At 36.6% G+C, this 15254-nt stretch overlaps 1 protein-coding gene across 8 annotated transcripts in view; it reads right to left on the bottom strand.

The window, feature by feature from the left end:
* The window catches only part of LOC135091530 (vascular endothelial growth factor receptor 2-like), a 166232-nt gene that overhangs the window by 121421 nt on the left and 29557 nt on the right, over nucleotides 1–15254 (bottom strand). For 7 of the 8 annotated variants that reach the window (XM_063989272.1, XM_063989292.1, XM_063989278.1 and 4 more), the window contains 3 exons: nucleotides 9890–10008; nucleotides 8012–8086; nucleotides 3463–3574 (listed from right to left, as the gene is read on the bottom strand). In XM_063989272.1, coding sequence (XP_063845342.1) covers nucleotides 3463–3574; nucleotides 8012–8086; nucleotides 9890–10008 — 306 coding nt within the window. The remainder of the gene's footprint in view (nucleotides 1–3462; nucleotides 3575–8011; nucleotides 8087–9889; nucleotides 10009–15254) is intronic. The other variant, XM_063989285.1, reaches the window with a different exon arrangement.

The following is a 15254-nucleotide window of genomic DNA, read 5'->3' on the forward strand; positions in this document are numbered from 1 at the left end:
AGAGAGAGAGAGAGAGAGAGAGAGAGAGAGAGAGAGAGAGCACATTGTATCAAGTCATTCACTGGCTGTTTTTTCTACTTTTCCTCCAGATGGCATGGTTATAGAAAATTATGATAATTCAAACACAACACATAAAAAGAGCAAAAACCATGGAACAATGAGCTACACACGTTGTTACACTGATGTAAACAAACTGACTGCCAGCAACAAGTGGTCAGCTCTCAAAGCAGTGGCTCATGTCCAGCATATTTCTGCCCAGAACCATGCCAAGTCTGTTCTCCAACTGGCCAAAAACTCCCTCATTAACAGAAAGTGTCAGAATCTTTCAAGATCTAACTCTCCTCGTGACTTCTGGTATCTAGCCAAAAATATCTCCAATAATTTTGCTTCTTCTTCTTTCCCTCCTTTATTTCAACCAGATGGCACCACTGTTATCACATCTATTTCTAAAGGTGAACTCTTCACTCAAACCTTTGCTAAAAACTCTACCTTGGAAGATTCTGGGCTTGTTCCTCCTTCTCCTCCACCCTCTGACTACTTCATGCTACCTATTAAAATTCTTCGTGATGATGTTTTTCATGCCCTCGCTGGCCTAAACCCTCAGAAGGCTTATGGAACTGATGGGGTCCCTCCTATTGTTCTCCAAAACTGTGCCTCCATGCTTGCACCTTGCCTAGTCAATCTCTTTCAGCTATGTCTGTCAATATCTACCTTTCATTCTTGCTGGAAGTTTGCCTACATTCAGCCTGTTCTTAAAAAGAGTGACCGTTCTAATCCCTTAAACTACCGTCTTATTGTTTTAATTTCCTGCCTATCTAAAGTTTTTGAATCTATCCTCAACAGGAAGATTCTTAAACATCTATCACTTCACAACCTTCTATCTGATCACCAGTATGGGTTCCATCAAGGCTGCTCAACTGGTGATCTTTTGGTTTTCCTTACCAAGTCTTGGTCATCCTCTTTTAGAGATTTTGGTGAAACTTTTGCTGCTGCCTTGGACATATCAAAAGCTTTTAATAGAGTCTGACACAAAGCTTCGATTTCCAAACTAACCTCCAACGGATTCTATCTTTCTTTCTGTAACTTAATCTCAAGTTTCCTTTCTGACCATTCTACTGCCTCTGTGTTAGACGGTCCCTGTTCTTCTCCAAAATCTATTAACAGTGGTGTTCCTCAAGGTTCTGTCCTGTCACCCACTTTCTTCTTATTATTCATCAATGACCTAAACCAAACTTCTTGTCCTATCCACTCCTACGTTGATGATACCACCCTGCACTTTTTTCATGTCTTTTCATGGATGTCCAACCCTTCAGGAAGTAAACATTTCATGCAGGGAAGCCACAGAATGCCTGACTTCTGATCTTTCTAAAATTTCTGATTGGGGCAGAGCAAACTTGGTATTGTTCAATGCCTCAAAAACTCTATTCCTCCATCTATCAACTTGACACAACCTTCTAGACAACTATCCCCTCTTCTTCAATGACACTTAACTGTCCCCCTCTTTTACACTGAACATCCTGTCTGTCCTTTACTTATAATCTGAACTGGAAACTTCACATCTTATCTCTAGCTAAAACAGCTTCTATGATGTTAGGCATACTGAGACGTCTCCACCAGTTTCTCTCACCCCTCCTCCCAGCTGCTAACTCTGTACAAGGGCCTTATCCATCCATGTATGGAGTATGCTTCACGTGTCTGGGGGGGTTTCACTCATACCGCTCTTCTACACAGGGTGGAATCAAAAGCTTTTTGACTCATCAACTCCTCTCCTCTAAGTGAGTGTCTTCAGCCTCTCTCTCATTGCTGCATTGTTGGATCTTTAGCTGTCTTCTACCACTATTTTCATGCTAACTGCTCTTCTGATCTTGCTAAATGCATGCTTCCCCTCCTCCCACAGCCTTGATGCACAAGACTTTCTTCTTTCTCTCACCCCTATTCTGTCCATCTCTTTAATGCAAGAGTTAACCAGTATTCTCAATCATTCATCCCTTTCTCTGGTAAACTCTGGAACTCCCTGCCTGCTTCTGTATTTCCACCTTCCTATGACTTGAATTCCTTCAAGAGGGAGGTTTCAAGACACTTATACTTCAATTTTTGACTACCGCTTTGGACCATTTTCTGGCACTGGCATCTCAGTGGGCTTTTTTATTTATTGGATTTTTGTTGCCCTTGGCTAGTATCCCTCCTACATAAAGAAGAAAAAAAAAAAAAAATGCTACAGCTCCATCCACAGTGCACAGGACTTTCAAATTGAGTCATCTGCTCCAGATTTTGCCCACTGCTTCCAAAATCCATTAAAGCGAGGTCCAAAGTACCAAAGTATGAGTGTACATAGATAGTAACCATTTCTCTTCTGAATTACTACACTGTAGGATGGGGAGGAGAAAGCACTACTGACTGATGGCAAAAGGCATACCAGTTACATTATTACATGAACTTGCTTGCTTTGCTTAATTTGGCCAAAGCTATCCTACCCTATCCTATAGTGTCACTATCCACAGCCACTAAGACATTTCACATGATACAAATTACAAAAAGTTATACTCTTATTACAATATTATATAAATTTCTGATTGATATGAGATTCAAATGAATCAAAATGAAGAGATCCATTTAATGATATACAGCAAATTCTCATTATATTGAACCCCGTTATATTGCAATTTGCATTTATCAGACATGTATGGCCTATGGACCATCCAATTTGCCAGACAAATGTCGGTAAATGAGGCGGAACATCTGGTGGTGGCAAAGAAGTGAGTGAGGATGGAGGGGAGGGAGGAAGATTGTGGGTGGTAGTGGTGATGAGCACACATTGCACCCACCAAAGTTACACTGTCTGCCATAATTATGGTATTTGTCATAATTTAGTGTTTGTCTATCTGCCATACATTGCCTACCATTTGCCAAATTTTTTTTATGAAATCTGGTTACTATACTGTATTTTCATCCCTATGGATAGTCAGGGCAGGAAAAAAAGTTCCTAACTGGTGAGTCATGGGTCAGGCCAGGTCAAGAATGGGGTGAGGGAGGGGTTTGGGAGCAAAAATTAAATCATTGCCATATGTAGGTAAGTATGTATGTGGCTTAACACAATAAGTACATTTTTGCCTAAATATAGTGCTTTAATTGTTCTCATGAGAAAGAAATTGTGGTAAACAAAGAATTTTATCAATAGCCATAATTATATCAAGCTTTTTTATATTTATTACCATTAGTTTACTTTATGGACTGGAACTCCTCACATTGCCGCATTTATCAAACCTTTGCCTTTATCATCAGTGGCTTCCCCCAATTAGACCAATATAATGAGAGTTTACTGTATATTAATAATCAAGAATATATTCTTATCTGAGACAACAAAATGTTATTATAAATCACTGCTGCAAATGGCATTTCTCTCTATGAAATAACTGGCTCAACATAAAAAAATAGAACAAAATAGAAACTTGAATTCCTTACCATGTACATACACATAGACAGAGTCTGTTCTTTCCTTGTCATTCTTGAAGTCTGTCGAATCATTGTAATGGCAATAGTAATATCCAGTATCCAATGAAATTAATTCTTCTATCTGTTTATGGAAGAAATAAAGTAAACATATCATCACAAATATACTTATCCTTTTATCAAGTTATTAAGAACACAAAACAATGGATTTTTTTTTTTTTTTTTTTATGTAGGAAGGATACTGGCCAAGGGCAACAAAAATCTAATAAAAAAATGCCCACTGAAATGCCAGTCCCATAAAAGGGTCAAAGCAGTGGTCAAAAATTGGTGGATAAGTGTCTTGAAACCTCCCTCTTGAAGGAATTCAAGTCGTAGGAAGGTGGAAATACAGAAGCAGGCAGGGAGTTCCAGAGTTTACCAGAGAAAGGGATGAATGATTGAGAATACTGGTTAACTGTTGCATTAGAGAGGTGGACAGAATAGGGGTGAGAGAAAGAAGAAAGTCTTGTGCAGCGAGGCCGCGGAAGGAGGGGAGGCATGCAGTTAGCAAGATCAGAAGAGCAGTTAGCATGAAAATAGTGGTAGAAGACAGCTAGATATGCAACATTGCGGCGGTGAGAGAGAGGCTGAAGACAGTCAGTTAGAGGAGAGGAGTTGATGAGACGAAAAGCTTTTGGTTCCACCCTGCCTGGAAGAGCAGTATGAGTGGAACCCCCCAGACATGTGAAGCATACTCCATACATGGACGGATAAGGCCCTTGTACAGAGTTAGCAGCTGGGGGGGTGAGAAAAACTGGCGGAGACGTCTCAGAACACCTAACTTCATAGAAGCTGTTTTAGCTTCCAGTTCAGATTATAAGTAAAGGACAGACCGAGGATGTTCAGTGTAGAAGAGGGGGACAGTTGAGTGTCATTGAAGAAGAGGGGATAGTTGTCTGGAAGGTTGTGTCGAGTTGATAGATGGAGGAATTGAGTTTTTGAGGCATTGAACAATACCAAGTTTGCTCTGCCCCAATCAGAAATTTTAGAAAGATCAGAAGTCAGGCGTTCTGTGGCTTCCCTGCGTGATATGTTTATCTCCCGAAGGGTTGGACGTCTAAGAAAAGACATGGAAAAGTGCAGGGTGGTATCATCAGCGTAGGAGTGGATAGGACAAGAAGTTTGGTTTAGAAGATCATTAATGAATAACAAGAGAGTGGGTGACATGACAGAACCCTGAGGAACACCACTGTTAATAGATTTAGGAGAAGAACAGTGACCGTCTACCACAGCAGCAATAGAATGGTCAGAAAGGAAACTTGAGATGAAGTTACAGAGAGAAGGATAAAAACCGAAGGAGGGTAGTTTAGAAATCAAAGCTTTGTGCCAGACTCTATCAAAGGCTTTTGATATGTCCAATATGGCATGGTTCCGGGCAGAAATATAAAGTGCATGAGATTCTGGTGATGGAAGGCTTAAGTACCTTTTGTGGGCCACCTCTCTATCATGTATAGCACGAGAACAAGCTGTGTTAAACCAAGGTTTAGAAGGTTTAGGACAAGAAAAAGATTGAGGAGTGTACGCCTCCATGCCAGACACTATCACCTCTGTTATGCGCTCAGCACACAAAGACGGGTCTCTGACACGGAAGCAGTAGTCATTCCAAGGAAAATTAGCAAAATACCTCCTCAGGTCCCCCCCAACTAGCAGAGGCAAAATGCCAGAGGCACCTTCGCTTAGGGGGATCCTGAGGAGGGATTGGAGTGATATAACAAGATAAAGATATGAGATTATGATCGGAGGAGCCCAACGGAGAAGAAAGGGTGACAGCATAAGCAGAAGAATTAGAGGTCAGGAAAAGGTCAAGAATGTTGGGCGTATCTCCAAGACGGTCAGGAATACGAGTAGGGTGTTGCACCAATTGCTCTAGGTTGTGGAGGATAGCAAAGTTGTAGGCTAGTTCACCAGGATGGTCAGTGAAGGGAGAGGAAAGCCAAAGCTGGTGGTGAACATTGAAGTCTCCAAAAATGGAGATCTCTGCAAAAGGGAAGAGGGTCAAAATGTGCTCCACTTTGGAAGTTAAGTAGTCAAAGAATTTCTTATAGTCAGAGGAGTTAGGAGAGAGGTATACAGCACAGATAAATTTAGTATGAGAGTGACTCTGTAGTCGTAGCCAGATGGTGGAAAACTCGGAAGATTCAAGAGCGTGGGCACGAGAGCAGGTTAAGTCATTGCGCACATAAACGCAGCATCCAGCTTTGGATCGAAAATGAGGATAGAGAAAGTAGGAAGGAACAGAAAAGGGGCTACTGTCAGTTGCCTCAGACACCTGAGTTTCAGTGAGGAAAATAAGATGAGGTTTAGAAGAGGAGAGGTGGTGTTCTACAGATTAAAAATTAGATCTTAGACCGCGAATGTTGCAGAAGTTAATGAAGAAAAAGTTGAGGGGGGGTGTCAAGACATTTAGGGTCGTCGACAGAAAGGCAGTCCGACCTGGGGACATTCATGGTCCCCTCCCCAGATGGGGACTCCGAGGCTGGTGTAGGAGTCGCCATGATGATTTTAAAATTTTTGGGTGAAGGGTGTGTGTGTTATTAGGTGCTTGTAGTTTTGTGAGGAGGAAGAGAGTTGTCTTTAGAGGGCAGGCTGTGACTGCCCCCTTGTGTTGTGAGACACAAAGGGAAACGTTCAGTGAGGTCACAGCTGGGTTTAATGATAAGTTTACAGCACCCCCTGAACAGTGCTTTAGACCTCACTCGGAGTAATTATCGTTTCGGCAGGTGTCTACTGCCTCTTCCTGGAAAAGTAAGGCCATGCAATTAGTGATCTTAAAGAGACAGATAAAACCTTGCTAGTCATAAAGTTGTTAGCTTGGAGCCATATCTTTTATATATATATATATATATATATATATATATATATATATATATATATATATATATATATATATATATATATATATATATATATATATATATATATATATATATATATATATACAGTATGGTATGCAACAATGAACATAATTTGTTCCAATGTAGCATTTGTTATTGCAAATATGTGTTATGGCAGCTGAAGAACCTATGGGAAAAAATTAATTGGTTCCATGGAACCAGAAAGTAATATAAAAAAAAATTCCACAATTAAAAAAAAAAATCAAAATGACTACATTTGCACTACTACATTTGAGATAACACAACAAATGTATACAGTACCCTCGCACTTCACACCTAGTCTTAAATTCTTACCATTCCCAGCTCACAAATTATTTATCCAGAATGAATGAACTTGGTGACACAGCTCATCAGAAGATACTGTTTAGACTGTGCAGGTATTCTCTTTGTCACCTATCTACTGAGGGAAGTCTCACAGAGGGACAGAGAGAGGACCACCAAAATGAAGGTGATCATAACACTTAGCCATCTTGCTGCTGGAAAAAGCTACTGGAAAAGATGCAATTGTACAGTAGTGATAACGTTGAGAGAGCCACAAATGGTTCGGGATTACTCCTGACCGCTGAGAAGTTTGTTTACATCAAGGCTTTTCAACGGGACCACATTTACCTTATTTCAAAGACTGAATTACTGTCTTACACTCTTTGTCTCTCCTCCAAATATATAAAAACAAAGTAAATATTTATAGAAACTGTAAATTAGTAATAAATGGCAGCTTTTGCTATGTCATTTAATATTTGAAATCAGGTAACTTTGTTCTAGAACTGCATTATGGTACTGCAACCAGAGCAATAATGAGTTCAAAACTTTGTTTGAAAATCGATTTGTTCAAAAAGGGAGGTGTTCAGTGACCAAGGTTCCACAGTATATAGTTTTTTTTCCACATACACTAGGTCATTCCTCTAACTACATCAAGAACTTCAAAGAATCTATAAGAATTTACAAAAGATTTCTTCTATGATGAGATTTTACAAAACAATTAATTAAGTAAACCTATTTTCATTTACAGTATTAAAAAAAAAAAGACTGGTTATGTTACTGAGAAAAATACCAACAAAGATAATGTTTTGTGTTCTGTTGGAACAGTAGTCTTGTTGAAATTATGTAAATAAACCACACACTTGCAGAGCTGCTTTAACCATGTAGAGTTGATTACACTAACAGTATTCCTTTGCTATTCTTATTGCAACTTCCCTTGCTATTCTTATTGCAAATATTCCATAAAGTTCAAATACATGGCAGAAAACCAAAAAGAGACACAACCACAACATTAAAAGGAATAATATTTTGCAGGCAACCTGCAAAAAAAAAAAAAAAAAAAAAAAAATAAAATAAAACTGACTTTGACTATCATAAAGCATTTCCTTCACATTCTGACTAGTATAATCTTTCCACAGTGTTTGAACCCTTGACTAAAGACAATCAAAGAATGGAATCTTGCACAAGTATACATGATGGCTATTGCTTATATTTCAAAGAATGTCCATAATGGTAATTTTTTTTTTTTCATTCAATGAAACAAGTTCACTGACAGCAAAATATGCTTATAAAAAAAAAAAATCCCAGGGAAAATTATTCAGTTTTCAGTTATACATAACACAATATATCCAACAGCTAAAAATACTTACTTTAAGTGTGGAAACAAAAGGGAAAGCTGCATCATTTTGTCTTGTATTTGTGGTATAACTTTCCATACATTCATCCTGAAAAGTTCAAAAATTTAATAAATTCTTCATGACAAAACTTTTGTATCAACTGTAACCACAAAGGAAATATTATAATGAATTAGTCATTTTTACCCCTTCAAGAACACTCCACATTCTTTTGATTCATAAGTTGTTGACTGTCTGGGAAAGGAAGACCAAGATAAGGTAAGAGCAAACATGCAGATAATGAGGCAATCTCCATTTAAGATTCCACTTAGCATCTAGGTGCTGGCCAGAGAAACCAAACATTATCTTCTTTGGGAGAAGATATATACAGAGTATCAACTCAGTCAATCCTAGATACAAGAGATCATAGAAGTGGACTTTTTTTTTTTTTTTTGGGGGGGGGGCGGAGGCATGGGCAGGAGTGTGTTTATGTTCAGTTTCCCTAGTCTCAAATTATTTGTTGTCATTCAGGAAGCAGTTCCAGATTCTAACCCAAAAGGGAGGCAATTGCAGACTCTAACCCAAAAGCTAATTAGGTGAGGAGCTGTGCTTTCACACTAGTTTTTCTATCTGTGGTACAGGAATTAGGTCAAAGGGCCCTTAGCAAGTCTTTTATTACTAGGTATTTGAATATCTTTGCAAAATGCTTCATGTGGCCATAGGTCTTTTCCCATAATCTTTCTTCTTGGAGTGCTGGATATTTCATGTATATGGTTGTGCACGATGTCGTCTCATGAATAAGTACAAAATGGCAATACATTTGTAAGTGCTTATTCTAGTATTTTGTGTTTGAATCTGAACTGATACTATTATAAAAGTCTTCCTGGAATGAACTGCTTTTCAAGAGGCAGTGGGGATACTTCATTACTCTCCCTTGCAACTTTTCTAACAGTGGTTTACACTCCATTATCTGATGGATGTGTTTATAACAGCACTCATTATGGGTTTTTGGGGGGCAGGGGAAGGAGGAGTAGAGGGTGTTTTTTGCTGGGCAGGGCCAGTTTATTGTAGCTGTTTCAACCATGGGATCCTGTGGGTGAAATTTTCACATCCAATGATGCTCTTTACACTGTTAAGTTGGACACAGTGTGCCTATTTTTTCTGATAAAATATGGGTTTTCCCACTGGTCAAACCTCCCCTCATTTTACAAGATCTACTCCATTCCACACATAATGAAATAAAGTTCCCTTACAGAATTAGTATCTGTAAGGGAGAAAAAGTAGATAAAGAGAATGCTATACATTACAGTGTAATGAATCCCATGGAGGCTGATTTGGCAATAGATGAGGTACAAAATTTCATGTTAAAATTCTTAGCAAAAGACTACCTCAAAATGATGTGCAAGGGAATTCTTTCTTTATTTATTCATTATTATATTTTTCATATATCTGGGAGATTAACCAAGGAGGGAGAAAAAGGATAAAGATTCCACTCGTGCCAATTCCAAAAAGAAAGTAAGAGTGGAAGGGCTGAGAAAGAAGCTATATAATTTTTCTGAGGTGTCTTAATACTCCTCTTCTGAAACAGCTTAAGTTGCAGGCAGGAGGAAATACAGAAGGAAGAGTTTCAGAATTTACTAGTAAAAGGAACAAAAGAGTAAGTAAACATGAAGCAAGATGGTACACATAAGCTACATTTAGATGTGACAGGATATTTTCTACATCTAATGAAAAAAAAATTCTGGTTATAATGACTAAAGTGTGTCATGTCCATATACTGTGGATATTCTAAAAATGAAAGAATTATAACTCAACATGATTAATGAATGAAAGTAAAGACATTATCCATATTGATAAATTACATTAGGTTTACTAGTCTATTCTATAAAAAGAAGGAAAAAAATGAATACTGACATGATCTCTACACCAATGCATGGGCTTGGAGCCTCTGCAATGCAGGATGAGGTCATCACCCTCTTCTAAAACCTTCTCTTCTTCACCATCAATATGTGGTTGTCTGATGCTCCGCACTTCTGGAATAGAAATGGAGTGAAAATGCTACTTCTTTAATAAAACTGTCATCAGGGATTTAAAAAAAAAAATAAATAAATAAATAAAAAATCAAAATATGATAATCACATTCAAGGGAGGACAGGAGAAATAACTCATAATTTCATATATATATATATATATATATATATATATATATATATATATATATATATATATATATATATATATATATATATATATATATATATATATAATTTTTTTCCAAACAGAAGCTAAAACTTAACATTGCTTAAAGAAACTGAAAAAGAAAACATAGGAAAGAACAAGGTATTTCTTTACAATTACTGCTCCAACCCTTTCTTACAAAAGGTCTTCCCCCTCTCCCCCAGCATGAGCATACAAAAAGAAAAGACTATCATTATCACAAGTTCAGGTGCCACCTCTAAAGAGGGAGTCAAAAAGAAACTCAAGGATCATTCCAGGAGGTTGACTGGAAGTGAGGTTGTTGTGGATGAGGTTGTGTGCATCAATACTATCACCAACTTGTTTAGGGACAAGATCTCTATTTTTGACCATCAAAATAAACTACTTGAAAAGGCAAAAGATCTGGCTTGACATGAGGATCTTAAGTAAAGGTAAAGTTCGTGGAACTTGGCTTTCAAACAATGTGAAGCTCTAAGCAAGAGAGAGAGGCAGCATGCAGAGGCAGCAAAATTTCTCTAGGCTCTACTTGTATAAAATTTACTCAAATTCTACACAGTGCATTTACAAATGTTAACTGTTCGTTTAGCAAAACATGTTACTCTAAATATTTTCTAATTAACAATAACAGGTATTTTTTGTTATAACAGAAACATGGCTCACTTCTTCTATTTCTAATTCCCTTGTAAATATCTATCAATACAATTTAATCAGAACTGATACTATATCATCATTTATGAAACAAGGGGTTTGTCTATATATATATATATATATATATATATATATATATATATATATATATATATATATATATATATATATATATATATATATATATATATATATATATATATATATATATATATATATATATATATATATATATATATATATATATATATATATATATATATATATATGTGTGTGTGTGTGTGTGTGTGTGTGTGTGTGTGTGTGTGTGTGTATATATATATATATATATATATATATATATATATATATATATATATATATATATATATATATATATATATATATATATATATATATTCAGATGTGGGCATGATTATAAAAAATTTTTATGATTTTATTTTAATTATGGTCTGGAATACTTTTTTGATTGTGATTAAATTCTGATTACTTTAGTTTTGCTTTTTTTTTTCTTTTTGTGCATGATAGGATTAGATTATGATTATAATCACATTATGCTGTGATTATTTATAAAAAGATAACGATTAGCAATGATTAAGTACAATGCCTAAATAGGTAGCAAACTACATCTATTAGGTGCACTGCTCCATGTTTGAGCACAGTAATATGACCATTTAACCATTTAAATCACTTAAATAATGAATAAGCAATAATGAAAAAGTATTGGTATTCAAAACATACATTGTGTGTAAGAGGTTTTATTATTTTTTTGCTTTACAGTACATAATACATTACTTCTATGAATTTATTTCAAATCATGATCACAGGCTTTCACAGCAATAATGAAAAAGTATTTCTCTTTGAAAAATATAGAACTTGTTATATATATATGATTTCTTATAGGCTCATGTAATGTCTAATTTGCTATGAGTTGGTTACACTTGATAAACATCAACTCCTCAAAGTGAACATTGGTCATTCTGCATCGTTCAGGATGAAAGACTTTCCCAGCAATAGAGAAAAGTCTCTCAACTGGAGCTGATGATGCTGGGATACACAGATTTCAAAGAGCCAGTATAGTTAGCTGAGGTAATGTTGACTGATTCTGTTCCCATAAGAGAAGGGGATCACTGTCAAGCCTCTGTTCTTGGCTGACTCAAGTGGGATTCTACTTGTGATAAAGTTGACGTTAATATACAGAGGGTTGCTCATTACACCATCAGCTCATTGATGCTGATGGTGTCATGAATCTGAACAGCTTGCACTTCTTTGTAGGGGCCTCCTTATTTTCCTGGAGGGAACCCTTTTCTTCAGTGGTAGTAGGCATGATTTCATCTACTTTAGACTTCAGTAGGGATTTCATGAACATGACTTCTGGTGAGCACCAGTCCATCATAAAGCATGGATCTAGGAGTGAAGCCAGCCGAAACATCTCCATGTCTTCATAGATCTTCAATCTTTTCTCGATTGAGCTTTTGAGAGTAGCATTCATCTTTGACTTGTATGTCTGTGACAGTTGTTTGAGCTCAGCTTTCAGTACATGAATACATGGAATTACTTTGCTTGAAGTTACAACATTCTGCCCCTGACGCTCTAGAGTTGCTACTTCAAAAGGTCTCAAGATGTCTGTTATTTCTTTGATGAGATTAAGTTCATATTTGGTTAGCTTTCCTAGACAGTAACTTATCAAGCTTGGCTGGATCAATATTCAGAAAGGAGTGAAGCATCTTGTTACTGCTGTTCCATCGTGTTGCATTTTTGGCCTGAGGTCTGCATTAACCTTCAAGAATGTCAGATGCCAGTGCAGAATGACGAATATGTGATACTAGACAGGAGGCTTTTCCACTGACTCCTGATACAGGCACTGCTTCTTCCTACATGCCAGTGGTGTATGCATGTGCAAACATGTTGTTTGCCTTACATAGCCAGCTGCATATGCAAGTACAAACGTGTTACGTGATACAGTACTACAACACACACACACACACACAATGATAGACAGTTCCACGATTGATACAAACATTACAGTGATTACACAGACAACATGTTTCATATACTCGTATAACCCTGTGGCTGTGCACTCCCACACCAGCCTGGCAGCAATAATTTTTACCAGTACTGCATTTCAAGTCTGCTGAAACATGTATAGGCTTTGTGTGCATTTGACTGATACTCGTATATCATGGGAGACAAGCAAGTAAAAACATGAGATGGTGGTAAGCTTTCAAAACATACTTGGACTTGAAAACAAAGTGCTTCATGGAAATTACAAAGAGATAATCACAATAATTACATTTTAATCATTGATTACTATCAAGAAAATATGATTATGATTTGATGATTACATGAGTTATCTACTTTTTTATTATGCTTTAATTATGATTATGTAATCAGAGCCATGGATTATGATTTTTTGATTAGTAATCATGATCATATCCATGTCTCATATATATATATATATATATATATATATATATATATATATATATATATATATATATATATATATATATATATATATATATATATATATATATATATATATATATATATAACTTTTTTACTTTTTCATCTGTAGACATATGTTGTCCTAATGTACATGCAGTTTTCCTTCCTGACTTCAAGATTTATGTTGTGGTTGTTTCCAGACCTCCTTGCTACACTACAACAAACAATGATATACTTCTTGACTTCATTATGAATTTGGGGAACAATACGGAAATAACATTCCTTGGTGGCTTTAAACTTCCTACCATACAGGGGGTAGCTGATGACATAATTGCTCATGTGCAGCTCAGCAATGCCTGTTTCTCAATTGCTTCACTTCCCTTGGTCTAACCCAATGGATTAAAGAACCTATTCATACCATCTGGAAATATATATTGGACATGATATTGACCTCTGAGTCTGACCACACTGGTTCAATAGGTATCCTCTTTTCCACAGTGCCATCATTCTACAGTACCATTCCATTATGTATTTCAGTTCAACCATTCTTCCCCTGATTACACTCCAGAAACTGACAAATCTCAAATCCTAAAAACTTGACATAAAGGGAAATATGCTAAAATTAGGAAACATCTTTCTCATATAGACTAGGATTTTGAATTAGCTCACCTTTCTGTCAATGATAAGTACTTAAAATGCATTAATATTCTAATTTCTCTTCTTAGTACATTTGTACCTTTCAAGCATAATGTCTCCTTACCTCCATGGCCTACAAAACCAACCTTAGCCTTACTGAACTAAAAAAAAATAAAAGTGGCTCAGTTATCATATAAAAGCAGTGTGTGGTGCATGGCAGACACTCCGCTGGCCACTAATGCTCTTGCTCATTTGAACAATTTGAATTATCAGTACAGAAACTATAGCACCACAGTTCAGTCTCAGTATGAATTATCCTTGAATGACCACTTCAGTACCAACCTTAAGCTATTCCATTCTGTCTGTTGTAAGAAACTACTCCATTTCTATGTTACACATAAGGTCAGTCAGCCCTCAGCAGGACCTCTACTGACTAGAGAAGGGGAAATGACCAACGATTACAAAGTTATGGCTAACGTGTTTGTTAAGGCTTTCACCTCAGTGTTTCAAAATCAACACCTGCCAAACCCAGCTGAATATCAGTCCTGTGACAGCTCTATCTCTAACAATGAGTTTGATCAGTCCACAGTTAAAGATTATCTCAAGTCTCTTGATGTCTTTTCTAGCACAGATCATGATGGCATTCATCCCCCCCCTCACTCCAGTCTTGTGCCAATCAACTTGCATATCCCTTATATGTTATATTTAAATCCTCTTTAACAATGGGGCATTTGCCAGATTTATGGAAAGTTTTTAACGTTCCCATTTTTAGAAAAGGGCCCCAGAGCAAATCCTCTTACCTATAGACCAATTAGCTCAACATTAATTTGTGTTAAGACCTTAGAACAAATGAGGCATCCCAAATTAGAAGGCCTGCACGTGACAAAATAAAGAAAGTGAGAAAAATGCGCTCAAAATTTGGCAAACTACCCACAACCATAACTTTCTTATCATATATGCTATGACAATGAACTTGGTCTAAAAATGACTGGTAGACAATGAAAATCATGATGATATTCACTAACTAATTTTTTTTATTTATTTTTTGCAAATTGTTTTATGGTTTGGAAGCTTACCAAAGTTTGAGTGCATTACTTCTCTGAATCCTGCACACAATAATGATCTGTGAATATTGGAAGATGAAAACACAAAATAATGATATTAACAATAACATAAAGTGGAAAAATGGTGAAGAAACAGGGCAATGGCTTAAGGGTTGCTCATCCAGTTATTAACATACAGCAGAAAAGCTAGGAGCATCCTTTCTGTCCCAACCAAGACACCAAAATAAAAGGAACTAATGGTGGGTGAATGCAACTGGCCTCTCATT

The sequence above is a fragment of the Scylla paramamosain genome, chromosome 3 (genome assembly GCF_035594125.1).
Source record: "Scylla paramamosain isolate STU-SP2022 chromosome 3, ASM3559412v1, whole genome shotgun sequence".
Taxonomy (NCBI): domain Eukaryota; kingdom Metazoa; phylum Arthropoda; class Malacostraca; order Decapoda; family Portunidae; genus Scylla; species Scylla paramamosain.